Source organism: Aptenodytes patagonicus, chromosome 26 (assembly GCF_965638725.1).
Source record: "Aptenodytes patagonicus chromosome 26, bAptPat1.pri.cur, whole genome shotgun sequence".
Lineage (NCBI taxonomy): Eukaryota > Metazoa > Chordata > Aves > Sphenisciformes > Spheniscidae > Aptenodytes > Aptenodytes patagonicus.
The window spans coordinates 2,966,649-2,993,388 of NC_134974.1; the positions used below are offsets into that span (position 1 = coordinate 2,966,649).

The 26,740-nt window shown below is 70.2% G+C and overlaps 4 protein-coding genes across 10 annotated transcripts; 3 read left to right on the forward strand and 1 right to left on the reverse strand.

The window, feature by feature from the left end:
• Positions 1–167: 167 nt before the first annotated feature.
• Positions 168–12,985, forward strand: F11R (F11 receptor). Its single transcript, XM_076359718.1, has 12 exons — positions 168–348; positions 402–414; positions 7,494–7,549; positions 9,937–9,993; positions 10,299–10,412; positions 10,506–10,649; positions 10,883–11,085; positions 11,164–11,266; positions 11,751–11,855; positions 11,949–11,958; positions 12,156–12,204; positions 12,480–12,985. Exons 1-12 carry the CDS (start codon positions 168–170, stop codon positions 12,513–12,515), a joined length of 1,071 nt encoding a protein of 356 aa, XP_076215833.1. The 3' UTR covers positions 12,516–12,985.
• Positions 280–4,935, forward strand: USF1 (upstream transcription factor 1). 5 transcript variants are annotated; one of them, XM_076360028.1, is made up of 11 exons: positions 280–348; positions 1,475–1,543; positions 1,773–1,822; positions 2,116–2,234; positions 2,489–2,590; positions 2,682–2,874; positions 3,006–3,093; positions 3,333–3,391; positions 4,285–4,379; positions 4,533–4,661; positions 4,795–4,935. In XM_076360028.1, the coding sequence occupies exons 2-11, from the start codon at positions 1,536–1,538 to the stop codon at positions 4,882–4,884; spliced, it is 933 nt and encodes a 310-aa protein (XP_076216143.1). In that variant the 5' UTR covers positions 280–348; positions 1,475–1,535; the 3' UTR covers positions 4,885–4,935. The 5 variants fall into 5 exon arrangements, with proteins under 5 accessions (XP_076216143.1, XP_076216146.1, XP_076216144.1 ...); XM_076360031.1 differs by having other exon boundaries at positions 4,575–4,661; XM_076360029.1 differs by having other exon boundaries at positions 2,122–2,234.
• Positions 12,986–13,173: 188 nt separating the features above from the next.
• Positions 13,174–21,014, reverse strand: KCNJ10 (potassium inwardly rectifying channel subfamily J member 10). 2 transcript variants are annotated; one of them, XM_076360027.1, is made up of 2 exons: positions 20,928–21,014; positions 13,174–15,510 (listed from the first exon to the last, which is right to left on the reverse strand). In XM_076360027.1, the coding sequence occupies exon 2, from the start codon at positions 15,508–15,510 to the stop codon at positions 14,368–14,370; it is 1,143 nt and encodes a 380-aa protein (XP_076216142.1). In that variant the 5' UTR covers positions 20,928–21,014; the 3' UTR covers positions 13,174–14,367. The 2 variants fall into 2 exon arrangements, with proteins under 2 accessions (XP_076216142.1, XP_076216141.1); XM_076360026.1 differs by lacking the exon at positions 20,928–21,014 and adding an exon at positions 16,629–16,701.
• Positions 18,977–26,183, forward strand: KCNJ9 (potassium inwardly rectifying channel subfamily J member 9). Of its 2 annotated transcripts, none has more exons than XM_076360025.1 (3): positions 18,977–19,096; positions 23,995–24,902; positions 25,777–26,183. In XM_076360025.1, exons 2-3 carry the CDS (start codon positions 24,008–24,010, stop codon positions 26,100–26,102), a joined length of 1,221 nt encoding a protein of 406 aa, XP_076216140.1. In that variant the 5' UTR covers positions 18,977–19,096; positions 23,995–24,007; the 3' UTR covers positions 26,103–26,183. The 2 variants fall into 2 exon arrangements, with proteins under 2 accessions (XP_076216140.1, XP_076216138.1); XM_076360023.1 differs by lacking the exon at positions 18,977–19,096 and adding an exon at positions 22,905–22,931.
• Positions 26,184–26,740: the final 557 nt, after the last annotated feature.

Genomic DNA, 26,740 nt, shown 5'->3' on the forward strand with positions numbered 1-26,740 from the left:
GCGAGGCACGGGGGGCGATGCCCGCCTCCAAGATGGCGCCGCCCTCACCCAAGATGGCGCCGGGCGGAAGCGCCGCGCTTCGCCGTCTAAGATGGCGCCCGTCGGGGCCGGCACGCACTGAGATGGCGCCGGCGGGGAGGGGCGGGGAGGCCGTGCCCGGCGCCAAGATGGCGGCGGCGGCGGCGCGCTGCGCTACGCGGCGCCCCTGCCCAAGATGGCGGCGGGGGCGGAGGCGGGGCTCGCTTCCGCCCGGACCCGTCATGGCGGCGCGGCGGCGCCGTGCGCATGTGCGGGGCTCCATGGCGAGACAAGGGGCCGAGCGCGCGCAGGGCGGCCCGGCGCGGCGAGGTAACGGCGGGGGCGGGCGGGGGCGCGGGGCCGGGGCCGGTGCCGGTGCCGGGGGGCGCGGCGGGGCCGGGCCGGGCCGCCACCCCCCTTCCCCGGCCTGCGGGCCGCGGGTCTGGGCTCGGCCGCGGCCGCCGGTGGGTGCGGGCCCGGCCGCGGCCGCCGGGCCCATCCGCAGCTGCCACCGGCGGGGTGCGGGCCCCCACTCCCCTTCCCCGGCCCCCGGGATCCGCCGCGCCCCGCCGCTCTCGCCCGGGGCGCGGCCCGCCGGGCCTGTCACCTCCCTCCGGGCTGCGGCTGGGCCCCCCCGCCCGGCCTGTCACCCCCCGCCGCCTCCCGGCCTGTCACCCCCTCTGCCGCCGCCCCGGCCCTGTCGCCCCCTCACGGGGGATCCCCCCGCTGCTCCCTCCAAACCTGACACCCCCATTTCCCTGCCCGTCTGGGGGGGACCGAGGCCGGGGGGGGCTGGACCCGCTCGAGCGGGGGACCCAGGGCCGTGACTGGGGGGGTAACGTGGGGCTAAACCCCCCCGGGGCGGCCCCGCGGGGGGGGGCGGCCGGTTTTTGGGGCAGTGAGGGCCGGGGTGTTGCCGAGCAGGGCCCGGTGTCGATGCCCTCCCTCGGGGTGTCCCCCCGGCTCCCTGACCGGCTGCCGCCGGGTGACAAAGAAGCAGAGGGAGCCGGGTCACCGCGGCAGGGCGGCACGGCCACGCCGGGGTCACCGGGGGTCTCCGGCACGAGCTGGACCCCAAACTGTCACCCGCCGGACCAAAACCCGGGGGAGCCGCTGGCTTTGGGGACAGCCGTGTCTCCCAGGATGTGAAAGTAAAATGGGGGACGCCTGAAAACAGCACCCGAAGCCCCAGCTGGTGTCTGGCCGCGGCAGTCGGTGCAGGGCCGGGCTGCCGCGGCGCTGCCGGCACAGCCGGGACTCAGCTTTGCTGTCTCCACGGTGGCTTTGCTCCCGTCCTGGGGCCCTGGCACTGTCCCCGGGCGCCAATGACAGCGGGGACCTGCCACTGCCGGGGCTGGCGTCGGTCCCGCTCCGGCGCAGAGCGGCAGGTCCTGGGGAGGAGGAGGAGGAGGAAGGCTGGGCCCCATCCCTGAGCCGCCGCCTCTGCTCCCCGCAGGGCTGTGAAGGCCGGGAGGCTCATCTGCGACTGCCCCGCTGATGCCTGACGGAGTGGAGCGATGAAGGGGTGAGTGCCGCGACCCCCGCGCCGGCACTGGGTGGGGGGACGGCGGCTGCGCCGCTCCAGGGGCCTCTCTGGCATGGATAACGGGGGGCCGGTAAACGAGGGCGGTCAGGCCGACACCGGGCTGGGGCTGTCGAGGGGGACCGGGTGACGTCCGGGTGGTCCCTGGCTCCGGGGTGAAGGGGGTCCCCAGCCCCTCCCGCACCTCACCCGCCTCCCCTCGCCCTTGCAGGCAGCAGAAAGCAGCCGAGACGGAAGAGGGAACGGTGCAAATCCAGGAAGGTGAGCGGTGACCCCACTGCAGGCCCTGGGGGGCCTTGGGGCTCCGGCTGCCCCGGGGGAAGCTTCCCTGAGGAAGCCCCAAGCCCCAGCCGTGCCCGGTTTAGCCCAGCGTCAAGCACCGTGTCCTGGAGGCACGTGCTGGGCTAACGCCAGACCCCGTCCTTGCCCCTGGGAGAGAGGGGATGGCTCTGAGCTCCCTTCCGTGGCACGGGCTCCCCTGCCCCGGCCCCTTCCCCGTCATGGGCTTTGCCCCCCCCCCCCCCCCCCCCCTCCTCCCTGCTTCTTGCCTTAAGGTGCAGTGGCCACAGGTGAGGATCCCACCAGCGTTGCCATTGCCAGCATCCAGTCTGCGGCCACCTTCCCCGACCCCAACATCAAGTATGTCTTTCGCACAGAGAACGGCGGGACGCAGGTACGCAGACCCTCCCGGCTGGGTCCCCTCCGGGCGGGACACCCGAGGGGGGTGGTGGTGTGTGTTTTGGGGTCAGAGCGGGGTTCAGCCCTGCCGGAGTGCCCGCTTGGCTCGGTTGCAGCCAGAGGGGGAGCGGGGAGGGGAGCGCCGTGGCCTGATCCTGCGCTGGGCAGCTCTGGATGCCGGGGTTGGCCGTGGGTGGGCCGAGCCGCTGCCGAGCCGCCCGTCCCCGCAGCCGCGGCTCTCTTCGACAGGTGATGTACAGGGTGATCCAAGTGGCCGACGGACAGCTGGACGGACAGACTGAGGGCACCAGTGCCATCAGCGGCTACCCCGCCGCCCAGTCCATGACACAGGTGGGTGCCGGCTTGCCGGTGCCATGTGGGAGTGGGGCCGTCCTCGGCGCCCCGTCCCACCGTGGCACCCGCTGTCGTCCCTCCCCTCCAGGCCGTCATCCAGGGCGCCTTCACCAGCGAGGATGCGGTGGAGACGGAGGCCACGGCTACCGAGACTCACTACACCTATTTCCCCACCACGGCCGTGGCCGACACCAGCACCTCCGCCGGCGCGGGGACCACGGCCACCGCCGTCGTCACCACGCAGAACTCGGAGGCCCTCCTGGGGCAGCCCACCCCCACGGGTACGGCCGTTGCAGGAGGGGGTGTCGTGTCCCTGTCCCTCAGGACCCCCCCCAGGCGGTCGTGGTCCCCTCCGCGGGGCGTTTTGGGGGTGCTCCCCACCTGATCCCCTCTCTCATTTTGGGCCGTTCAGGGCAGTTCTTTGTGATGATGTCGCCCCAGGAGGTGCTGCAGGGCGGGGCGCAGAGGTCCATCACCCCCCGCGCCCACCCATACTCCCCGTGAGTACCGGATCCCTCCCCGGCTCCCCCCTGGGCACAGGGGTGTCGCAGCCGCCCTCAGCCGTGCCGACGCAGAGACCGGCACAAGCAAAGGGGGGGGGGACACGCTCCGGTAGTCTGGCACTTTCGGGAGCGGGCTGCGTCTCCCCCACCCGAGCGAGGCGTCCCCCGTGCCGGCGTGGGGAGGCTGGGACGCGGTCGGATCCCCGCCGGGACCAACGCCGCCGCTCTCCCCCCAGGAAGTCGGAGGCGCCGCGGGCCACCCGGGATGAGAAGCGCCGGGCGCAGCACAACGAAGGTATCGGCAGCGGGTCGGGGGGGGGGGGGTGGGGGGTGTCATCCTGCTCTCGGCGAGGGGCGGTGGGGACCGGTGAGGGACGGTGGGGACCGTGGCGTGCAGCAGCGTGGGGAGCGGAGCCGTCCCTGGGTTAACACTGTCTATTCCCACCTCCTAGATGGAAAAGCTCTAAGGACATATCACAAAGCTCTTGTCAGTTAAGGGTAAAACCTCTTTTGGGAGAGCTGTAATTAGCAGCAGCAGGGGAAGCCAGAGCTCGGAAGATTAAGCTCAAACCTTGGGAAACCCGAGCACGCCCAGGTAAGGCACCCAGGCGGCCCCCGGCTCTGCCCGGCCCCCAGCCAGGAGGAGACGGCGGCAGGGGTGAGTGCCCGGCGCGGCACAAGCAGCCCGGCCGGGTGGAAGCGCCAGCCAGGATCCTCCTTCCCTTGGCTTCAAAACCACCGAAAACCGGGCGTTGGGCCGGTTTTGACCCGAAAATCGACTCTCCCGTCCTCGCTCCCCGGGTGCAGGCAGGGCCCCCACCCTGCCCGCGCCCCGAGGGGCCTGGGTCTGGCGTGGGCAGAGCTCGGGCCGTTTGGGTGCTTCACCTCTGCTTTCCCAGCCGCCCCGAGGGGCTGGGTGCCCGGGGCCGGGGGGGAGCTGGGCAGGATCGGTCCCTGCCCGCCGCTCCTCTCCCCTCTCCCGGGGGTGCCGGTGCTCAGCGCAGTTAGGGTTAGCGACCCACAACCCCAGCCAGGAGGGTGCTGGTTGCGGGGAGGGGGGACGACACCCCGCCGAGGGTTGCGCGGCGGGACTGGGGACCCGGTGCAAGGCTCGGTGCCTGCCGGGGGTCTCGGCACGGTGCTGACGCCCACCGGTCTTCCCCCCCACCACCACCCCCCCCCTCACAGTGGAGCGCCGGCGCAGGGACAAGATCAACAACTGGATCGTGCAGCTCTCCAAGATCATCCCCGACTGCTCCATGGAGAACACCAAGTCGGGGCAGGTAGGAGACACCCCCCCCACACACACACACACCCCCTGCCATCTCCCCCGGGGGGGGGGGGGGGGGGCTGCGGGGTGAGGGAAAGGGCTCGGTGGGGTGCCGGGTGCCCTCCCCCCCCCCCCCCTCCCCGCTCACCCCCGTCCCCTCGCCCAGAGCAAGGGTGGGATCCTCTCCAAAGCCTGCGACTACATCCAGGAGCTGCGGCAGAGCAACCACCGCCTCTCCGAGGAGCTGCAGGGCCTCGACCAGCTCCAGATGGACAACGAGGTCTTGCGGCAGCAGGTGAGGGCGGCCGGGGGGGGGGGTGGTGGTGGGGGTGTCCCTCCGGGGTGCGGGGGGGTGTGGGGGGGGTGGTCCATGCTCGCTCTCACCCCGTGTCGTCCATCCCCCCCCCCCCCCCCCGGCCCCCTGCCAGGTGGAGGATCTGAAGAACAAGAACCTGATCCTGCGGGCGCAGCTCCGCCAGCACGGGGTGGAGATCGTCATCAAGAACGACAGCCACTGACGGGGACCACGGGGACTGGCGGGGGGACGGGGGTGTCGTGTCCCGTCCCACCCCCCCACGCCCCGTCCCACCCCCCCCCCGTGCCTAACCACCCCACCCCCCGGCAGCGAGCACCTCCCTGGCGTGACATGAGGACCCTCCCGTTTGGTTTGTGTCCCCCATCCCAACCCTTTGCCCCCCCCCCCCCCCCCGCCCCGCGTCCGCTGGGCGCCCCGCGTCACCGCGCCCCTCCCCTCTCACATGTCGTCCCCCGTCCCCCCCCCCCCCCAGCGCTTCGTGCACATGCTCTCGGCCAGGCGGGCGCCGGCCCCGCTGCCCCCCCCCTCTGCCCCCCCCTCGCCCCAGCACTGCCTCGGTCTCCCGGCCCCCCCCCCCCCCCCCCCCCGGCCTGTGCCCGCAACACCACCCCCCCCCCCCCCCCACCCCCCCCTACGGGGCACCCCCTCCCCGGGGGACCGTCCCCTCCCCGGGGGGCTGCGGCGGCGCCTCTCGCTCCTCCCTGCTGGCCCCGGGCAGCCGCTGGGGGTGCGGGGGGTCCCGGGGTGCTGCGGCCCCCCCCCCTCCCCGCCCGCTGCGGCTGGCCCGGCCCCGCGGGGCCAGACTTTTTTTTAAAACTCTCTGAATTTAAAAAGCGAAAATAAATAAAAATAGTGATTTGTTTTTCCAGGTCCTACAGTTTATTCCCCTCTTCTCCCCCCAACTTTGCAGCACCCTCCAGCACCCCGGCGGGCCCCCAGGCACTTGGGAGGGGGCTCCCAGGGACCCCAAATCTGCCCTGACTCCCCCCACCCCTTGCAGCACCCGCGGGACCCTCAGGCATGGTGGTGGGGGCACCCAGGGACCCCTCCTGCCCCCTTCCATCTTCCAGCACCCTGGGGACCCCCAGGCACTTGGGAGGGGGCTGCCCACGCCCTGCAGCACCCGCCAGCACCCCGTGACCCCTCCCCAGCCCCTCCTGTCCCCCCACTTCGCAGCACCCTGGGGCCTCCCGGCCACTGGGGTGGGGGGGTCACAGGGACCCCCCATTCCCTCTTGAGCCCCCACCCCAGGGAACCCCCCCCCCCATGTTGGGGACTCTGTGTCCCTGTGCTGTCACTGCGCTGTCGCTGTGCCATGATGTCACCGTGCTGTGACATCACGGTGTGACATCGCTGTGCCATGATGGCTCCGTGGGAGCACTGGGAGTACCAGGAGCAGAGGGAGCGTTGGGAGTATGGGGTGTACTGGGGGGGGCACTGGGGTGTACTGGGAGGCCCTGGGGTGTACTGGGGGGGGCACTGGGCAGCACTGGGGTGTACTGGGGGTGTACTGGGGGGCACTGGGAGGCCCTGGGGTGTACTGGGGGGGGCACTGGGGGTGTACTGGGGGGGGCACTGGGCAGCACTGGGGTGTACTGGGGGTGTACTGGGGGGCACTGGGAGGCCCTGGGGTGTACTGGGGGGGGCACTGGGGTGTACTGGGGGGGCACTGCAGGGCACTGGGGTGTACTGGGGGGGGCACTGGGGTGTACTGGGAGGTACTGGGGGTGTACTGGGGGGGCACTGGGGTGTACTGGGGGGGCACTGCAGGGCACTGAGGTGTACTGGGCGGCACTGGGGTGTACTGGGAGGCCCTGGGGTGTACTGGGGGGGGCACTGGGCGGCACTGGGGTGTACTGGGGGGGGCACTGGGCGGCACTGGGGTGTACTGGGGGGGCACTGGGAGGCCCTGGGGTGTACTGGGGGGGCACTGGGGTGTACTGGGGGGGGCACTGGGCAGCACTGGGGTGTACTGGGGGGGGCACTGGGGTGTACTGGGGGGGGCACTGGGCGGCACTGGGGTGTACTGGGGGGGCACTGGGAGGCCCTGGGGTGTACTGGGGGGGCACTGGGGTGTACTGGGGGGGGCACTGGGCGGCACTGGGGTGTACTGGGGGGGCACTGGGAGGCCCTGGGGTGTACTGGGGGGGCACTGGGGTGTACTGGGGGGGGCACTGGGCAGCACTGGGGTGTACTGGGGGGGCACTGCAGGGCACTGGGGTGTACTGGGGGGGGCACTGGGCGGCACTGGGGTGTACTGGGGGGGGCACTGGGAGGCCCTGGGGTGTACTGGGGGGGCACTGGGGTGTACTGGGGGGGCACTGCAGGGCACTGGGGGGGCACTGGGAGTCCTCTGGGGCCTGGGGAGGCCGCAGGGCCCGTCGTTATGGCAACGCCGGGGTCCCCGCCTGAGGGCCGCCACGAGGGACGCAAAGCGCGCCCATTGGCCAGAAGTTAAAGCGCTCTCTCCGATTGGCCGGTAGGCCTCGCCCTCTCCACACCTGTCGCGCGCGCGGCCCCTTCGCCTCAGCCAATCAAGCCGGCGCTGCGGGGCCGAGCCAGCCAGTCACTGGAGCGGGGCGCGCCCCCTCCTTGAGGAGACAGGCGGCGCGGCCAATGGAGTCGGGGAAGGGGCGGGGCTCCCCAGCACCTGGCGGAGGGGCGTAGCCGGGTTGGCCCGGCCCCGGTGGGCGGTCCGGGTGGGCGGGGCCCACCTGGGCGGGGCGGGGCGGGGTCGCACCTGGTGCGGGCGGGGGCGCTCAGTGCGGCGGCGGCGGCGGCCATGGCGGGAGCGGCGCGGCGGGGCGGCCCCGGCCCCGGCCCCGGCCCCGGGCTCCGGCTCCTGCTGCTGCTCGGTGCAGCGGCTGGTGAGTGCCCGGGAGGGGAGGGGCGGGCCGGGGCGGGGGGGCGGCCGGCCGGCCACGAGGCGCCCGAACAATGGGTCGGCCGGTGCCCGGGGCGCCGCCGGTACCGGGGTGGGGCGGTGGATCCCCTGGGGGGTGGCAGAGGATCGCCCGGAGGGGTGGTCGGTAGCGGGTGGCAGCGGGGCGCCGGGGCGGTGCCGGTACCGGAGAAGTGGCGGGGTTCCCCCGGGGCGGTGCCGGTACCGGAGAAGTGGCGGGGTTCCCCCGGGGCGGTGCCGGTACCGGGGGGTCGCGATGTTGCCGCCTGGGGCGGGGCTGGTGCCCGGGGGCGGTGGTGGGTTGCCCGGGAAGGGGCCCGATACCGGGCGGCGGGTCCCCCGGTGCCAGGGCCGTGTGCCACCCACCGTCCCCGCTCACGGGATCCCGGTTTGTACCGGGGGGGGGGCCGAAGATCACGGGAGGGGCCCCGGTGCCGCCATACACCGCGATAACGGGCTATTAATAACCCGGCGGTGTCCACCCGTCTCCCGCGGGACCTCCCGCCCCGGGGGAGCCCCGTTAGTGCCCGAAACCCCGGGGACACCCCGATCCCGGGGCCGCCGCCGCCCCGTTATTTACGGTTTATGGTTGGTTTTGTGGGTGCACAAGACCTTCGCCACCCACGTCACCCCTCCGGGGAGGGGGCGGCAGCCCCGGGACCCCCCAAAGGTCCTCGTGGCGCTGGGCCCTGACGCCCGGCTGAGCCCCGCTCCCGGGGGGGGGGCAGGAACCGGCCCCCACTTGTGTCCGGATGCCGGGGCGAGGGCTGTGCCGGTGCCGCTGACCCCGTCCCGGCAGCTCCGCTCCCGTCGAGCCCGTCATCGCCTTCTCGCCGACACCTGGTAATTTGGGGGGGGGGAGAGGGACTCAGGGTGCCGGGGGGCTCGGCGGGGCTGGCGGCGGCGGGGGGGGGGGGGTGCGGATCTGGCCGCGCTTCCTGGGGCCGGAAACCCGCCGTGGCGAAACATCCCGGCTGACGGCTTTCCTCGTGCCGCGGGCTCCGGCGGAGCCCTCGCCGGCAGCGGCGGGGGTGTCCCTGTCCCACTCCCCTCATGGCAGGCGTCGAGACGTGCCCCCGCGCCCCGGGTTAATGAGTAGCCAGTGCCGCGCCACCGGCACTCCCAAAGGCCAAAGTTACGGGTTTTGTCACCGGCGAGCGGGCTGGGCCGGCGGTGGCCTTCCTGTCCCCGTGACATCCCCTCCATTGTGCTGGAACAATCCCGGAGCGGGTTGGGATTAACCCGATCCCAGCTGATTTGGACCCGGAGCCAGCAGCGCCTGTGTCCTGGCTGGGACACCCACCCCGGGGACCCGTCCCGCCCCGGCTCCCCCCGAGCACCCCCAAACCCACGGGGCCTGCGGGATGTCGCCTTTCTGCTGTTTCTGTCCCAAATCCACCCAAACAAACCCCAAATCCTTTTCCCCTCCTCCCTGAGCCGTGGTATGGTTCAAGACACGGCCACGATGGGGGTCCGATGGCATTCCCGGCCGGCACCGTGCCACCGCGCCAGCTCTCAGGAGCGGTGCCAGGCCCCGTGTTGGGAAGCGCTCCGTGCTTGGGGGCACCAGATGCCCCGTTTCCCTCCTGTTTCGCCCCAAAATCACCGATTTCTGCTGCCACCTGCCCGAGTTCCGCTTGGCGGCGGTTCGGGGTGCAAAGGTGCAGGTGAGTTGGGGACGAGGCCGTGCCAGTTCCCGGTCACCTTCCCCCGTGGCGTGACTCACCGGCCCGTGTCGCTGCCTTCCCCGGGCCCAACACCGGGAGCCGGGGTGGCTGTGCCGGGAGACGCCGGCTTTGAGCGGTGTCGCGGACAAGGGACACGGCCGGCAGCCGGCACCGACCCTCTGGACCCACAGCACCAGCCCGTCCTGCCGCTGCCGTGGCCAACCGCGGCCTGGCAGCGGCGACGGCCGTGGGGAAGGGCGGGAGACAGGCGTGTGCGGGCTGTGACGAGGCGTGTGCGCACGTGTGCGGGGGTGCGGGGGTGTCTCTGTGTGTGTGTGTGCGCGCGCGTGTGTGCGCAAAGGGCAGGGAGTTGCGAAACGCCCCGGCCAGTTTCCTGTGAAACCAGGCAGAAACCGGGCAGGGCGGGAGGTGACGTGACAGCGCGGGCAGCGCCCAGAGCAGGCAGGACAAGATTTTCCAGCTCCTGGGGCTGCGACACGCCGGGGCAGCGCAGCACAACATGCCGTCAACCCCTGCCCTGGGGACCGTCACCTCTGCCTCGGGGCTCCCGGTGACCTCCCTGGCCCGGCTGCAGCCTCCCCTGCTCCCCGTATCCCATCGCTGGGGCCCCCCCCCCCCCACCCCCCCCCCCGGATTTCTCATCCGTGTCCTTTCCCTCCCGCAGCGTCCCTGGTGGGAGCCCAGGTCACCTCCGAGACCAAAGAAGTGCCTGAAAACAAGCGTGAGTGCCCGGCTCCGGCCCCAGCACCCCCCAGCTCACCGACGGTTCCCCTCGCCCCGTTATCCTGGGGGGGCATGACCGAGCCGCGTCCCCCGGCACCTCCGGTGCTGCAAACAGGGTTCTCCCCGAGGTCCCCGGACCCCCAGAGGACGCGGCGCCCGAGGCCGAGGGTGGATTTCCCGTGTGGGGCTGGACCAGGGAGGGTTCGGGGGTTCCTGGTTTGGTTTGCCACCCACCGTGGGATGCGAGCGCGGTGCCGCTCCGGTGCGGCGGCACCTGCCCGCAGCGTCGCTCTCCCTCGGCAGCCGCCGACATCCCCTGCTTGGCGTATCGGTCCGGCTGGAAGAGCCCCCGCATCGAGTGGAAGTTCCAGAAGGGCTCCTCGCTGGTCCTCTTCTACTATGGGGGAGAGCTGACAGGTACGCCCCCGGGGACCCCCCGGCTCGGGGTACCCCGCCGGTCTGTCCGTCCGTCGGAGCCGGTTCCCAGCCCCGTCTCCTCTCTCTCGGCAGAGCCGTACAAGAACCGGGTCCAGTTCTCGCCCACCACCATCCACTTCAACACGGTGACGCGGGAGGACGCGGGGAAGTACATCTGCGAGGTGGTGGGGGATGGCAGCCAGATCGCCAAGTCGGAGGTGAACCTCATCGTCCAAGGTGCGGCCGCCCCCGAGCCCCCCTCCCCGCTCGTCCCTTGCGTGGCTTTGCCGTCCCAGGACCCACTTCTTGTCCCCCGTGGCTGAGCTTATCCTTGTCCCCACCGTCGTGTGGGGGCAGCCGGCCGGGGGAGGGACGCCGGCACCACCGTCCCACGCCCTTCGAGCACCCTGTCCCTCCCCGGCGTGAGCCGTGCCGTGCTGAGCCAGCCCCGACGCCGCGCTCTCCCGCAGTGCCCCCCTCCAAGCCGATGGCCCACGTCCCCACCTCGGCCACCATCGGCAGCAAGGCCGTGCTGCGGTGCACCGAGACGGACGGCTCGCCGCCCCCCACCTTCCGCTGGTACAAGGACAGCATGCTGATGCCCGCCGACCCCAAAACCAGCCTGACCTTCAGAAACTCCTCCTACACCCTGGACCCCGCCACCGGGGAGCTGGTGAGCGCAGGGTGCTCCAAACTTGGGGACCCCCCGAGCCCTCCCCTGCCCTGCGCTCATCTCTCCGCTCCCATCTAGGTCTTTGAGCCCCTGAGCGGCTTCGACACCGGCGACTACTACTGCGAGGCGATGAACAACGTGGGCTCCCCCCAGAAATCGGACGTCATCCACATGGAAGCCAGTAAGGAATGGCAGCAGGGGCCGGTGCCGCGCGTGTCCCCCCTCCCCGCCCCCGGTATGGGGCTTTTCCGGGCTCTGCCCGGGCTGCGTCCGGCACAGGTCATGTTTTGGGGGACGCCGGTGTGGGGCGATGCCGTCACCCCTTTGCCGTTCCAGGTTCAAAGACGTTAATTAGCTGTGATGTTAATGACCCTGCTGTATGGTCTCCCAACAGCCCAGGCTGAAACAAGCCCCTGGCGTGATGCCGTGGAGGGGGACGGGGGAAAGCTGCCCTTGGGGATGCGTAAAACTTGACTGGGCAGCCCGATCCACCTCTGAACTGGGTCCAGCTTCGATGCCGGTCCTGCTTGGAGCTGGGTTTGGACCGGGGGCCCCCTCCGGCCTCTCTCACACCGGGATTTCTGTGGGATCCCGTGGGTGCCGAGCTGAGGGTTTCCGTGCCGGGATCCAGCTGCCCTCTGACGTCCCGGTTCCTCTCTTTCCAGGCGAAGTCAACGTGGGCGGCATCGTGGCCGCGGTCGTGGTGCTGCTGATGGTGCTGGCGCTCGTGGCCTTCGGCATCTGGTTTGCCTACAGCCGGGGCTTCTTCAGCAGTGAGTACTGCGCCGGCCGCCCCGGGACCCGCTCGCCCCGGTGCCCCACCTTCCCCCCCTAAAACCCCTCTTCTGTTTCTTTTATTTCAGAGAGAAAAGAGTAAGTGAAGCCGTAACGCTGCTGCCTCCCTCCCGGCTGCCTCCTCTTCCTCCGCCAGCGGGGACGGGAGATCTCCTCCTCCCCCAGACCCTGCCCGCGGGCTGGGAAGGTGCCTCGGGTGTCACCGGCCGCTCAGGGTGGGGACAAGGGGGGGCTCTGGGCAGCGTAAGGTCTCCTAACGCCCTTGCTTTCTGCAGCACCGCCAGCAAGAAGGTGATTTACAGCCAGCCCTCGCACCGCAGTGAAGTGAGTACGGGACGGGATGGGTGGGGGGGGTGACGGTGCCACACGGCTGTGTCACCTCCCGGTGGGGCGCGCGAAGCCGGGGACACCCCCCCCCCCCCCGGTGTCCCCACTGGGCTCACAGGTGTCGTTGCTTGTCCCTGCCGGGCTCCTCGGGGACCGTGACGTGCTCTCCCTGGGGACGGTGGCAAAGCCAGCCTGGTGCTTCCCACCCACGGCCCTCGTCCCACCCGCTTCCCTGTCACCCGCCGCCGTTAACGTCCCCCTTGTCCCCGCAGGGAGAGTTCAAGCAGACGTCCTCCTTCCTGGTGTGAAGCTCCTCCCGCGCCGCCAACTCTTGTAAATGTTTCTGAATTACTGTAGCTACGCCGTGATTTTAACTATTATTTTTTTTTAAGTATCACCCGGTGCCTTTGCAGTCACGTCAGATGTTTTTTTGGGGGGGTAGGTCTCCTGTCCCCCTCCTTGTCCCCGCCCAGCAGGACCCGGGTCCTGGCCGTGCCCCCGGGCAGGGACCGCTGCCCTTTGGGGACGTCACCGCCTCCCCGGGGGGTTTCCCGGACGTGTCCTCGGAGGGGACGGGTCTGCAGTGGGGGCTGGTGTAACCCCACATCCCCCCCCCCCCCGGCTGTCCTGGGCGGCAGGAGTCCGTCTCTCCCAGTCCCAGCCGCCCACTGGTCCCAGTTGCCCCCCTGTACTGGGGGGGGGGGGGGGGCTGGACTGAGCCCGTGGGTGATGGCTGCGGGTGGCCGCTGCTGGAAATAAATAAACCTGTGTCCTTGTACCGAGCGCCTGGTGCCCTTTCCTGGGGGGGGGGGACGGGGGACACGACGGGTCGGGGATGGCTCTGCTCCCCCCTGCCACCTGCTTTTGGGAGCTGAGGAAGATCCTGGGAACATTGGGACCCAAGGGTGACACAGAGGGTGTCCGTCCCCCCCCCCCGCCACCGGCGCAGGGGGCAGAGCCCTTCCCCACCATCAACGTAACCTTTATTTAGTAACCGCTTCGCCTTTTCTTCCCCAGAAACCGAGGACGAGACCCCGGGGTGCCCCGGCAACAGCGGGGCTTCAGCGAGCCAGTCTTTGGGGGGGAACCTTCCTCCCCCGTTATATATATATAGATTAGTCGCACTATATATATATATATATGTATGTATATGTATCACCTGGCCTCAGCACAGCGAGGGGGGGCAGCCGGGGCCGCGCGTTAATAGCAGAGCTCTACGTTAGCAGCAGCGACGGGCTCGAGCGGGGCCGGCGGGGGCGCCCAGCCCGGGGGGACGCGGCGCCGCAGCCGTGTCCGATTATCGGTGACGCCCCAGTGTGTGTCCCGTCCCCCCCCCAGCCCAGAGTGGGGGGGGGGGGGGGTCAACACAGGGAGAAGGGCCCAGCTCTGGAGGCAGTGGTGGAGGAGGGGGGGGGGGTAGAGGCTTCTCCTGCCTCAGTTTCCCCCTGTTGAGTGTGCGATGACCCCGGACACGGGGATGCCCCCGTGGACCCCGGTGGTTTGGGTGCTGTGGGGCTGGGGGCCGTGGGGAGGGCGAAGGGGGTGCAGGGGAGGGGGTCCACACCCCCTGGCCTGAGCCTTCCCAGGGGTGGGGGGGGTCCCGTGAGCAAGGGGAGAGGTCCCACGAGGTCGGAGCCTCCCACTCCCCAGCCCACATGTGCAGCGAGCAGCTCAGGTCTCAGCCCCAGCTCAGCCGGGCGGGATCGGGCAGCGAGACGGCTCCCGGCTGGCAAGAAGCGGTAGCCCCCGGCTGTCCCCCGGGGGCGGGAGGTGGCCATGCCCCCCTCCCTGCCAGGACAGCATCTCCCAGCAGGATTGTGTCCTGCAGCGGAGCTGGGGGTCTCTGGCTGGTGTTAGCAGAGCATTAGGTGAGGGGGGACAAGGACAGCCCTGTCCCCAGGTGGGCAGGGACGGGGGGCAGGGACAGCCCCACCGGTGGGTGGGTGAGCACCCACAGGGGTCCCCGAGGGAGCTGCCCCGTGCCACAGGGAAAATGGCCCAGGAGGACGGAATGGGGGGAAGGGCTGGTGGCATCTCCAGGGCTGGTGGCACCTCCGGGGGCTGGTGGCATCTCCCAGGGCTGGTGGCACCTCCGGGGGCTGGTGGCATCTCCAGGGCTGGTGGCACCTCCGGCAGCATCGGCGGCGTCCCGGCGGGCGCTCAGACGTTGCTGATGCGGACGCTCAGGGGTGCTCCCTCCCGCTCCCGTTCCGCCGCCTCCCGCAGGGACTCCTCCAGCTTCACCTTCTCGGGGTCCCCGAACCGGACGGTCTCGTGGAGGCAACAGGGCGCTGTCACCTTCACCACCTGGTCGAAGAGGCTGAAGTCGGCCACGTACTTGCCGCTGGCCGAGAGGGAGATGGCCGGGGTGAACTCGTAGCCCCAGAGGATCTCCTCGGGCAGGTAGGAGGTGCGCACTTGGCACGTGGCGCTGGTGGACTCCACGGTGCCGCTGAGGATGACCACCAGCTCGAAGTCGCCTTCGCCCGTCCGTAGGGCCATGTCCCGGAAGGGGCTGGCGTCGTCCACCACGTGGTAGAAGGTGAGGGGCAGGATGAGGAAGGGGCTGTCGGAGGAGGTGTCCACCTGGAAGTCCACGTTGACCTGGTTGAGGCGGACGCTCTCGCCCTCCTTGGTGAGGTGGGTCTGGAGGAGCTTGCCTGTCACCTGGCAGCCGATGAGGAGGCTCTTGCGCATGTTGGCCACGCGGATCATCAGGCAGGTCTTGCCGTTGTGTTGGGCCACCACCGCGTTTTGGCTGAACTTGATGGTCTCGGCGCGTTTCTTGGGCCGGGCGATCTTGGCCAGGAAGGTGCCGGTGATGAAGATCTCCATGATGGTGGTGAGGACCAGCTGGGTGATGAGCAGGACGATGGCGAGGGGACACTCCTCGCTGATGTAGCGGAACCCGTAGCCGATGGTGGTCTGAGACTCCAGGGAGAAGAGGAAGGCGCCGGTGAGGGTGTGCACCTGCATGACGCACGGCGTGTGGTTGGCCGGCGGGTCGAACTCCAGCAGGTCCCCATGGACCACGGCCACCAGGTACCAGATGACGCCGAAGGCGAACCAGGTGCCGGCGAAGGTGGCAGAGAAGAGGACCAGCTTGTACCGCCATTGCATGTCGATGAAGGTGGTCCACAGGTCCTTGAGGTACAGGAAGCGCTTGTCGGCGATGTGCTCCATCCGCACGTTGCTGCGGCCGTCCTTGGTCATCACCCGGCGCCGGCGCAGCCCCGAGCCGATGAGCGGGCGGCTGTCGGTCTGCGTGGTCTGGCTGTAGTACACCTTGGTGGCCGACGTCATCTGGAAGAGGTGATGGAGGGGTGAGGTGAGGGGGGTGCTGCGGGGGTGGGGGTGGGGAGTGCTGGGGACAGGGAGGGGAGGGAGGGTGGGTGGGGGGTGTGGAGTCAGTGGGTGGAGAAGAGGGAGGGAGGGAGGGAGAGGGATGGAGAAGATTGACAAATGGAGAGGATGGATGGAGAAGAGGGATGATGGATGGATGGATAGGTAGACCTATAGGGTGTGGTAAGAGGGTGGACGGACGGACGGACGGACGGATGTATGAGCAAAGGACCTGAGGGATGGGTGGGGGGACAGAGAGGATGGATGGGGGGCGAGGACGGAGTTTGGCGTTCGCTGAGCAGATGGGACAGAGCTGAGTGGGTGGTAGATGGAGAGGAAGGATGTGGGGTACACGGATAGATGTGGGGGCGCACTGGGGCACGGATGGGTGGGTGGAGGAGGGATGAGAGGGATGGGTGGGTGGGAGCTATGGGGGGGACACCACCCCCCCCCCCCCCCTTTCCACCCCTCCTCAGTGCTCCCACCGGCCGTGCTCCCTCCCACCGAGGTGGCAGGCAGGGGCTGAGGCCGGGAGGATTCATCTCACGTCGGAGGGGCTCACGCTGAGCCCCCCACACTGTCCCCAGGCAGCGTGGGGACACGGGGCACGTAGGGGACCCTGGCCTGGCCGCAGAGACCTGACGGACTCGTGGCACCTCAGTGACGGGGGCTGCTGTCGCTCCCACCCCTCCTGTAGCCTTCGTCCATCCGTCCATCCAGCCTTCAACCAGCCATCCGGACGTCTGTCCCTCTTCCATTGATCGACCCACCCACCCACCCACATGTCCGTCTGTCCTCCTGTCTCCCCGTGCATCCATCGTCTTTCCATTCCTCTGCTCGTCCACCCGCTGTCCGTCCGTCCCTCCAGACTCGATCCACCTGCCCGTCCATCACTCCTCCCCGGCCAGCCGTCCGTCTGTCTATCCATCGACCCCTTTATCCATCCATCATCCATCCATCCACCCATCTGTCCATCCAACCATGTATGCACGGATCCGTGCACCTGTCTGTCCATCCCTGTATGCGTCCGTCTGTCCAGCCATCCCTCTGTCCATCCTTCCATCCACGGGAGCTCTCACCTGTCCGTCCGTCCAGCCATCCCTGTAGAGGCGCATCCATACGCTTGTCCGTCCATGCATCCATCCATCCGTTTACGTACTCGCCCACCCGCCTGTCTGTCCATCTGTGTGTCTGTCCCTCTACGAACCCACCCCTGTCCCCCGGCGGCTCCCCCCGTGCCCTCCCCGTCCCGTGGAGGGGACCCAGGCGACCTGGCTGGGCAGGAGGAAGAGGAAGGCGGACGAAGGGGAGGTGACGGGGACAAACGGCTGGTGGCGGTGCCAGGCACGTTTCCGTCCCCGTCCCTGTCCCTGTCCCCTGCCAGCCCTGTCCGCCGGCGGCGGCACAGAAAAGGCCTTTCAGCCCACGCCAGCGTTTGGCCCCGCCGCGGTTTCCGCCACGGATGCGGCAGGGCAGCGTGCCGGGGATGCCGGGGACACCGGGTACGCGGTGGCACCATGGGGGGTCTCCTTGGAGCCCGGTGTCCCTGCGCTTGCCAAAGCCGGGGGATGCGGGTGGCACTGCCACCGTCCCAGCTGCGCCATGTCCCCTCCCGGTGAAAGGCCCTGCGGAGGGGACGGTGGCACCGGGGACACAGACCCAGCCCAGCCCAGCTGAGCTGCTGGGGGTCCCCAGAGGCAGCACGTGTCCCCAGAGGCACCACGCGTCCCTGGAGCCACCACGTCCCCAGAACCGCCACGTCCCCGGAGCCACCGCACGTCCCCAGAGCTCTACCCACGCTGGGCAGCAACAGGCACCGGCACATCCCCAGCCATGTCCTCGGGGGGACACAGCGGTCCCTGCAGCCCCTCGGGGTCCCTGCACTCCCCAAAGTCCTTCTGCTCCTCTGGCGTCCCTTTGCCCTCCTCTTTGGGGTCCCTGCACCCCTCTCTGGGATCCAAGCACCCCTCTTTGGGGTCCCTGCACTCTGTTTGGGGTCCAAGCACCCCTCTTCGGGGGGTTTCCACCCCTGCAGGGTCCCTGCACCCCTCTTTGGAGTCCCCACGCCCTGGTTTGGGGGATCTCTGCACACCCCAGGGTCCCCTGCACCCCTTCTGGGGGGTCTCCACACCCCTCTTTGGGGTCTCTGTCCCCCTCCCCCCGTTTTTGGGGTCACTGCATCCCATAAAGCCCCCGTCAGGGGCCGCGTGCCCCTGTGCCCCCTGGCCAGGCTCCCGTGCCTGGACATGGGTTGTGACAAGCCGGCACTTGTTGCCGGCGCGGGGACGTTGCCTGCGGGCAGAGCCGCTGCCGCCACGGCCGGGCCAGTTACCCATTAACCCCCCTCACCCCTGTGCCTCGGTTTCCCCCCGGGGATGCTTGACGCTGGAGGTGAACGCAGGGGTCCAGCCCCGCCTGGGGGTTCCGGTGTGGGATGGGGGGGACACGGGGATATGTCCCCCCTTGCCACGTCCCGCTGGCACCACCAGCCTGGGCACCGTTCCCACGCCCGCACGGTGCCAGCTGTGGCTGGGCTCCCCGCCAGCGGCATCCCCCCACCCTGAAACTGGGGCGCTGGGCTCCACGGTGCTGGTAGCAACTGGGAATGGGGGGGATGAGACCCCATCCCCACGGCAGGGTTGGGGCGGTGGGGGGGGGGGGGCCGTGGCGTGGGGCAGGTCCCGTGGGGCTTGGGGTGTGGGGCGGCCGCGCGGGACTGGCGGGGGGGGGGGGGGGGGGAATGGGGACGGGGACAGTGGGGCCATTGTGCGCCCCGGAGGAGAGGCCTCAATGGAGCTGGCGGGGCACAAAGGCGCTTTGACGAAGCCCTTCGTTAGCATGCAGGGCTCCGCGCGCCCCGCCGCCAGCACGGCCCCCGGCGGGGGTCCCGGGGGGCCCTACGGCCTCCCGCCACCCACCCCACTGCACCGGCAGCCACCGAGCCCCGGATGCCTGGGTCCCCCCTGCCACCCCCTCCTCATCCTGTGGACACCCCCCCCCCTATCCTCCCCTGCACCCCCCTTATTGAGGCCAGACCAGTTTGAGCCCAAATTTGGGGCTGGTGATGGGGCCCCCAGGGGAGGAACGTCCCCGTGCCCTTCACGCTGCCGCCCACACCGGGAAACGCCGTCGGGGGGTAGGAGCCGCGGCCCCCTCCCCGCCCCGGCCATGGGAGCGATGGGGACCCCCATCCTCCCCCGCAGCACTGGGGGAGACCCCAAAATGATGATTTTTGTTTTTTCCCCCCCGCCGCTACCCAACCCTCGTCAGCTATCGGCAGAGGCTGCAGACCGGGGTGAAAAAAGCCTGTTTTGGCCCTTTTTTGAGCTGCCCCCACAGTGCATCCAGCAGGTCCACAGGCGTGGGGCTCCCACGGGACCCCCGCGGCGCCGGTGCTGCCGATGGGGCGGATAAGGGTGGCTGGGGGCTGGCAGCGGGGCAGGCAGCGGGACGTCCCCACCGCCACCCCACTCCCTGGGGACGGCCGGCGCCGGCGCGGCTCAGCCCTCCGTAGCCATCGGAGAAGTCATCCACAGCACCAGCACCGGTAACCGAAGCCCCCTCCAACCGGCCCCATTAACCCCATTAACCCCCAGCCCGGTTAAAGCCCAGCCTGGCTATCCCAGAGCCTCGTTAACCCTCAGCTCCGTTAACCTGCAGCCCGGGTAGCTCACAGCCCGGCTAACCCACAGCCCAGTTAACCCACACCAGGGGTAACCTGCAGCCTGGTTATCCTGCAGCCCGGTCAACACACAGCTGGGTTAATCCACAGGCAGATTACCCTGCAGCTGGGTAGGTTATCACCTGCACCCCGGGTAACCCACAGCCCAGATAACCCACAGCCCAGATAAACCCACACCTGCGATAACCCACACCCGGGATAACCCACACCCGGGATAACCCACAGCCTGAGTAACCCACGCCCGGGATAACCCACAGCCCAGCTATACCAGTGTGGCTAATCCAACGTGGCTAACCCACAGCCCAGCTAATCCAGCGTAGCTAATCTGTGGCCCCACTAATCCACATTCCAGCTAATCCAGCGTGACTAACCCCCAGCCCAGCTAATCCAGCGTGGCTAATCTGTGGCCCTGCTAATCGGCAGCCCAGCTAATCCGGTGTGACTAACCCACAGCCCAGCTAACCTGGCAGCCCGGTTAACCCACAGCCGGGTTCACCTGCAGTCCAGTTAACCCACAGCCTGGTTAACCCACAGCCTGCTTAACCCGCAGCCCAGCCGGAGCCACTAACCCAGAGCCCAGCGGTTGCCCACCGTGGGGACCTGGGGGGGACACAGGGACGCTCCAGCCCCCTCCACCCAAACGCCCTTGAAACACCCCGTCCCCGGGGACCCGAGCCCACGGGGGGCTGGGGAGGATTAACCTCCCCCAGTGCCAGGCTGAGACCACCCGGCATCGTTACACCAGTGGGGGGACCCAGGAAGAGCGAGGTGCTGGGGGGTGGTCCCTATTTGGAGGTGACCTCCTGGGGTGGGGAAGGGGCCATCCCCGGGGCCTCAGGCCTCATACCCTGGGGACTGTGGGGACATCTCGGGGCTCAGGGACCGGTGGCCCTGGAAATGCCCAGGGCAGGGGGGGGGCACGGCTGGGGGCTGCTGCGCCCCTCCATCCTCTGTCCCTCCAGGTCCCCCTGTGCTGGGGAGAGAAGGGGGACACCCACGGGGAGCGGGGACATGAGGACACGGGGATACGGGGACACAGGGATATGGGGACTTGGGGACATGGGGACTTGGGGTACAGGGGCAGAGGGATACAGGGACTTGGGGATGTGCAGAATGGGGATATGGGGATACAGTGACAAGGGGACGTGGGGTACAGGGGAGAGGGGGAGATGGGGACCCGGGGACATGTGGATGGAGGACACGGGAATACAGGGACATGAGGATACAGGGACACAGGGATATTGGGACACGGGGATATAAGGACATGGGGACACAGGACACAGGGTTGTGGGGGTACATGGGGCCGTGGGGCTATGGGGACATGGGACACGGGGACATGGGACAGGGGACACGGGGACATGAGGTTCTGGGGTCATGGGACACAGGGATGCGGGGAGATGGGGACACGGGGATGCAGTGCTACAGGGGACACAAGGACATGGGGCTACAGGGGACACAGGGACATGGGGCTATGGGGGGACGTGGGGTACGGGGGACACAGGGACGTAGTTCTATAGGGACACAGGGATGTGGGGCTCCGGGGACATGGGGCTACGGGGTCCCGGTACCGGGGCTCACGGGGCTGCGGGGACCCGGGGACCGATCCCAGTCCAGCGGCGCTGGCAGGCGCCCACAGCCCTCGGGGCGCCCCGGAGGGGACGGGGGACCCCCGGCCCCCCGCCCCGGCCGCCCTTACCTTGCTCGGGGAGGGCCCCAGGGCGCCCGGGGTCCCGGCCTCGCTCAGCCCGGCCGCCGCCGGCTCCCCATGGGCTTTATGGCTCGGCGGGGCCGGCGGCGGCGGGACGGGACGGGCCCCCCCGCCTGTCCCCCCCCCCGGCCCGGGCCGCCTCGCCGGGCCCGGCTGGCACCGATTGGCGGGGCCGGGGAGGGGGCCCGGGGCGGGGAGGAGCCGCCGGGGGCGGGACGGGGGTTAATGGGGTGGAAAACGAGCCGGCCCGCACCGGGTCACGTTACCGGCCACGGGGGGGGGGGGGACGGGGACGGGACGAGGGGACCCCGCCCGCAGGCACCGGCACCGGCACCGGGCAGGGTCGCACCGGCACCGGGCAGAGCTCCCCCCCCGGCCACAGCAGCACCCACCCGGGTGGTCCCCAGTGATCCCCCTCCGGATCCCCGACAGTGTCCCGTCCCCCCCCCCCCCCCCCCGGAGCATCCTTGTGCGTGTGAGCGTGGGGTGACGAGGGGACCCGCCAGAGCCGGGCAGGGGCTGGTGTCACCCGTGTGCAACAGACACGCACACACAGAGCGGGACGCACACCCCCCCCCCCGTACCCCCCGTGGGGGCAACGCCAGCCCCGAGGCTGCCACTTAGGGGGGGCGTGGGGTGTGGGGCTGTGGGCCGTGAGGCCGTGGGGCGTGGAGCCGTGGGTCCGTGGGAGCGCGGGGCGTGGAGCCGTGGGTCCGGGGTCCTTGGGCGCGTGGGGCCGTGGGGTGTGGGACCGTGGTGTGCGGAGCCGTGGGTCCAGGGGGCGTGGGAGCGTGGGGTGCGGAGCCGTGGGTCCAGGGGGCGTGGGAGCGTGGGGTGCGGAGCCGTGGCTCCGTGGGAGCGTGGGGCGCGGCGCCGCGGCCGCCCCACACAAGGCCCCGCTGTTCCCGGGCCGGGGCCGGTTCCCCGGGGCCGCGGCACAAAGCGCCTTTGTCCGCCCGGGGGGGCCGGGGGGGGGGGGGGGGGGCCGGCACTGCGCGGGGGCTCCCGGAGGCGGCCTCGGGCACCGGGGGAGGGCCTGGCCACCGATGGGGGGTGGCTAGTGACCACAGAAGCCCTGGCTAGTGATGGGGGCCCTGGCCAGGGCCGGGGGGTCCTGGCTGGTGATGAGGGGTCCTGGGATGGGGGGGGGCTGGGATAGTGATGGGGGGCCCTGGGCTAGTGGTGGGGGGCCCTGGGCTGCTGATGTGAGGGGCCCAGGCTAATGAAGGGGGGACCTGGGCTAATGATGGGGGGGCCCGGGCTAATAAAAGGGGTACCTGGGCTAATGATGGGGAACCCTGGGCTAGTGGGGGGGGGCTCTGGGCCCGCGGGGAGGGCGGGACCTCGTGTGCACCCCCACCCCCCCACCCCCCGCCGTGCTCAGTGTCACACGCGTGTGCACACACCTCCCCACCCTGCTGTGCCCTGTGTCACCCCCCCCCACTGTGCCCCACGTCACGCGCGTGTCCCCCCCGCACTGTCCCACGTACCCAGCACGCAGTGCCCGCGGCCCAAGAGTGCGCACCTGCCCCCACCCCCCCCCCCCCCGCGCCCCCGCACACGCGTGTGCGCAAACACCACACACCCCCCCCCCCCCGCCTGCCTTCCCACGCGTGTGCACCGCACCGCCGCCTTCCGGGCCCTGCCCGCCCGGGGCGGGGGGTCACGCGTGGGGGGCCGGGGGCGGGCGGGGCCGGCGGGGGCGGGCGCTGGTCGGTATTTTTAGCCGCGCGCTCCCGGGGCGCAGCCGTTGCCGGGCAACGGCGGGAGCGCGGCCAAGGGAACGGCGGGGGGGGGGGGGGGGGGACACGGGACGGCGGGGGGGGGGGGGGGGGGGGGGGGCGGGGGTGTGTGTGCTGCTCCGGGACCGGAACCGAGCCGGGACCGAGCGGGAGCGATCCGGTGCGGCCGGGCGCTGCGCTCGCCCTGCGCCATGCGCGCAGCGCACCGGGGCTGCGCGGCCCGGCGGGAGCGGCGGCCGCGGGGCGAGCGGTGAGTGCGGGGCCGGGGGGCGGGGGGGGGGGGGCACACACACGGGCCGGGGGGGGGCCTGCTACCCCCTCCCCCCCGCCCCATCGCCCCCTGCAACCCCCCCCCCCCCCCCCTCCGCAGCACACGGGGGTGGCACCGGGGACACCCACCCACACACACACTTCCGCGGGTGGGGGGGGGTGTGCGGGGGGCACGCGGGGGCCCGGCCTGCGCAGAGGGCCCCCCCCCCGCCCCCAGCACAGACCGCGGAGGATGCACACACACCCCCCCCCCCGCCTCCGTTCTACCCCCAGGCTGGGGGGGGTCCGTCCCCACGAACCCGGTGGGAGTGGGGTGCCCCACGGTGGGGAAGGGGGGGGGGGGCACAGCTGGGTGCCGCAGGGCCCCTCAGGCCGGGGGGGGGCACAGGCGGAGAGTGTACGTATGCAAGCACGCGCGCGTGTGTGTGTGTGTGTGTGCAAGAAGGAGCTGTGTGTGCATGTGCAAGGCCCAGCGCTGTGTGCACACGCGTGTGCGCACGCGTGTGCATGTGGCCCAGCTCCATGTGCACGTGTGTGCCGCCGTCGGTCCGGCTGTTGCACACCTCATCTCGGCGCATGGGAGCGTGCAAGGAGCCTCTCGGGGTGCACGCGTGGGCCTGCACCCACCGGGGCAAACGCGTGTGCGCGCGTGTCCCCGGGGGCTTGTGCACATGTGTGCACGCCTGCTCGTGTGTGTGTGTGTGTGTGCATGCGTGCGAGGTGTGCGTGCTCTGGTGCTGTGTGCACGCGTGTATGTGGGAATGCACGCGTGTGTGCATCTGCAAGCGTCTGTGTACACGCGTGTGCAGGCATGCGCATGTGTGTACACATGCGTGTGCGTGCGCGTGCATGGATGAGTGCGCACGCGTGGGCTCAGCACCCTGCGTGCTCCCGTGCCTCAGTTTACCCACCCCCCCACCCCCCCGGGACCCAGGTGTCCCTGCAGCCCCCCCCCCCACGCACCAGCTGGTGCCACCATCCCCTCCCGGTCCCCCCAGTTTGGAGGAGGCGAGTGGCACCATTAACCCCTTCCCCCCCCGCAGCCTCTGAGGGGCGATGGCGCAGGACAACGCCGCCTTTTGCGGGGTCCCCGAGGGGGTCCCCGGGGAGGCGAAGCCCCCCCCAGTCCCCCCCCGACGGCGGGGGGCCGGCACCCGCAAGCGCCAGCGTTACGTGGAGAAGGACGGCAAGTGCAACGTGCAGCACGGGAACGTGCGGGAGACCTACCGCTACCTCACCGACATCTTCACCACCTTGGTGGACCTCAAGTGGCGCTTCAGCCTCCTCGTCTTCATCCTCGCCTACGCCGTCACCTGGCTCTTCTTCGGCCTCATCTGGTGGTTCATCGCCTACTGCCGGGGGGACCTGGACCACCTGGAGGACCACGCCTGGACACCCTGCGTCAACAACCTCAACGGCTTTGTCTCCGCCTTCCTCTTCTCCATCGAGACGGAGACCACCATCGGCTACGGACACCGCGTCATCACCGACAAGTGTCCCGAGGGCATCGTGCTGCTGCTGCTCCAGGCCATCCTGGGCTCCATGGTCAACGCCTTCATGGTGGGCTGCATGTTCGTGAAGATCTCCCAGCCCAACAAACGAGCCGAGACCTTGGTCTTCTCCTCCCATGCCGTGGTCTCCCTGCGGGACGACCGCCTCTGCCTGATGTTTCGCGTGGGTGACCTGCGGGACTCGCACATCGTGGAGGCCTCCATCCGCGCCAAGCTCATCAAGTCCAAGCAGACGCAGGAGGGCGAGTTCATCCCCCTGGACCAGACCGATCTGAGCGTGGGCTTCGAGACGGGCGACGACCGCCTCTTCCTCGTCTCGCCCCTCATCATCAGCCACGAGATCGATGAGCGCAGCCCCTTCTGGGACGTCTCGCGGCACCAGCTGGAGAAGGACGATTTCGAGATCGTCGTCATCCTCGAGGGGATGGTGGAGGCCACAGGTAACAGGGACACCGCCGGCGGCTGGGGGGTGGGATGCGCTTGGGGACATCTCATCTCCATGGGGACACCTCATCTCCATGGGGATACCTCATCTCTATGGGGACACCTCATCTCTGTGGGAATATCTCCATGGGGACACATCATCTCCATGGGGACACCTCATGGGGACACTTCACCTCCATGGGGATATCTCCGTGGGGACATCTCACCTGCATGGGGACATCTCAACCCTGTGGCCCACAGTGTGTTCCTGCCTGGTCCTGGCTGGGAGGTGACCCCAAATCCACCCTCGCCCCCAAGCTCGGCCTGGATGTGGGTCCCCCCACCCAGAATAACCCCATTGCAGGACTGGGGGGCAGCCTTCCCCTGTCCCCCCTTCCCCCCCACGGGAAGCCTTTGCCTGGCCTGGCCCCACGAGGAGCTTGGGGAGGGGACCCCAATGACGGTGACAGCCCCTGACGTCCCAGCCCGTCCCCTCTTCACTGGGGTGTCCCATGCACTGGGTGCAGCACAGACCCCCCCCCAGCCGGGATTGGGATGCCCCTCATAATGGGTGCTGCACATATCGGGGTGCCCCTCGCACCGGGTGCTGTGCAGACCCCAGCCCCCAGCCAGGACCAGGGGACCCCATGCACTGGGTGCTGCAGATATTGGGGTGCTCCCTGCAGCGGGTGCAGCACAGGTTGGGGTCCTCCGTGCACCGCATGCTTCGCATATTGGGGTGCTCCCGGCAGTGGGTGCAGCACAGCCCCCCCAACCGGGGTCAGGGTGCCCTTCGCGCCTCCCCATTGCCGGGGGGGGCACCCCGCCAGCTCCCCCGGCCCCGGGCTGGGGACGGGTGCCCACCGGCTGCCCACCGGCTGCCTGGCGCAGGGATGACGTGCCAGGCTCGGAGCTCGTACCTGGCGGACGAGGTGCTGTGGGGCCACCGCTTCACCCCGCTGCTGAGCCTGGAGGAGGGCTTCTACGAGGTGGACTACGGGGGCTTCCACCAGACCGTGCCGGTGCCCACCCCGGCCTGCAGCGCCCGGCAGCTGGCGGCGGCGGCCGCCCGCCGCGATGCCCACCTCTACTGGTCCATCCCCAGCCGCCTGGACCAGCCGCTGGAGGAGGCGGCGGCGGCGGGGGCGGCGGGAGGGGGGGACCCCGACACCCCCCGGGAGAGCAACGGCACTCTGGCCAGCCCCGAGGTGCGGTGATGGGCCATGGGTGGGTGCGGGGGTGCTGGGCGCCCCGCCGCTCCCCGCTGCGCTTTCTTTTAATAAACCCCCTTAACTCCCCCCCCACTTCTGACGGTGGTGGTCTTGGGGTGCGGGGTCCTGAATTTGGGTGGGTGCGCCTGGGCTCGGGGGGTGCCAATCCAGTGCCCCCACTGGGGAATTTGGGGTGAAACAGGGGTTGGCAGAGCACCCCCACCCCCATTGCCACAGGTGATGCCAGGCAGGGATTAGTGCCCCCCCCACCTTGAGGATTAAGGGGGGGCTCCAGACTGTGGCACATTACTCCCCACCCCCATGGCATTTTTGCCCCCGGGGGCTGCTGGTTTAGCCCTGACCCTCCACTCCCTCCCAGGTTATTATTGTAGGGCCTACAGTAATCCCAGGGTGAGGGGTACAACCAAGGGCCAAATGGGGGTGATGCCTGGGGGGGGGGGGGGGGGGGTGTCACGCAGCTTCGTTAACAAGACTCTCAACCTCCAAATGAGGGTGTTTTAATGAAGGGGGGAAACCGAGGCAGCACCTCCCCGGGCACCCATGGGTGCCCCCCCCAGCAGGTTTCAGGGGCCAAGTGGGGGCACTGCCCCGCTCCAGCGTCTCCACCACCCCACGGGTGCTCA

Bases quoted from the DNA above. Each gene is read 5' to 3' on its own strand.
- F11R (XM_076359718.1), top strand. From the start codon at position 168: ATGGCGGCGGCGGCGGCGCGCTGCGCTACGCGGCGCCCCTGCCCAAGA. The intron at 10,413-10,505 runs GTACGCCCCCGG...CTCTCTCGGCAG, and splicing joins CTATGGGGGAGAGCTGACAG to AGCCGTACAAGAACCGGGTC. The intron at 10,650-10,882 runs GTGCGGCCGCCC...GCTCTCCCGCAG, and splicing joins GGTGAACCTCATCGTCCAAG to TGCCCCCCTCCAAGCCGATG.
- USF1 (XM_076360028.1), top strand. The intron at 1,823-2,115 runs GTGAGCGGTGAC...TCTTGCCTTAAG, and splicing joins AACGGTGCAAATCCAGGAAG to GTGCAGTGGCCACAGGTGAG. The intron at 2,235-2,488 runs GTACGCAGACCC...TCTCTTCGACAG, and splicing joins CAGAGAACGGCGGGACGCAG to GTGATGTACAGGGTGATCCA.
- KCNJ10 (XM_076360026.1), bottom strand. From the start codon at position 16,688: ATGCATGGACGGACAAGCGTATGGATGCGCCTCTACAGGGATGGCTGG. The intron at 15,511-16,628 runs GTGAGAGCTCCC...CACCTCTTCCAG, and splicing joins ATGGCTGGACGGACGGACAG to ATGACGTCGGCCACCAAGGT.
- KCNJ9 (XM_076360025.1), top strand. From the start codon at position 24,008: ATGGCGCAGGACAACGCCGCCTTTTGCGGGGTCCCCGAGGGGGTCCCC. The intron at 24,903-25,776 runs GTAACAGGGACA...TGCCTGGCGCAG, and splicing joins GGGGATGGTGGAGGCCACAG to GGATGACGTGCCAGGCTCGG.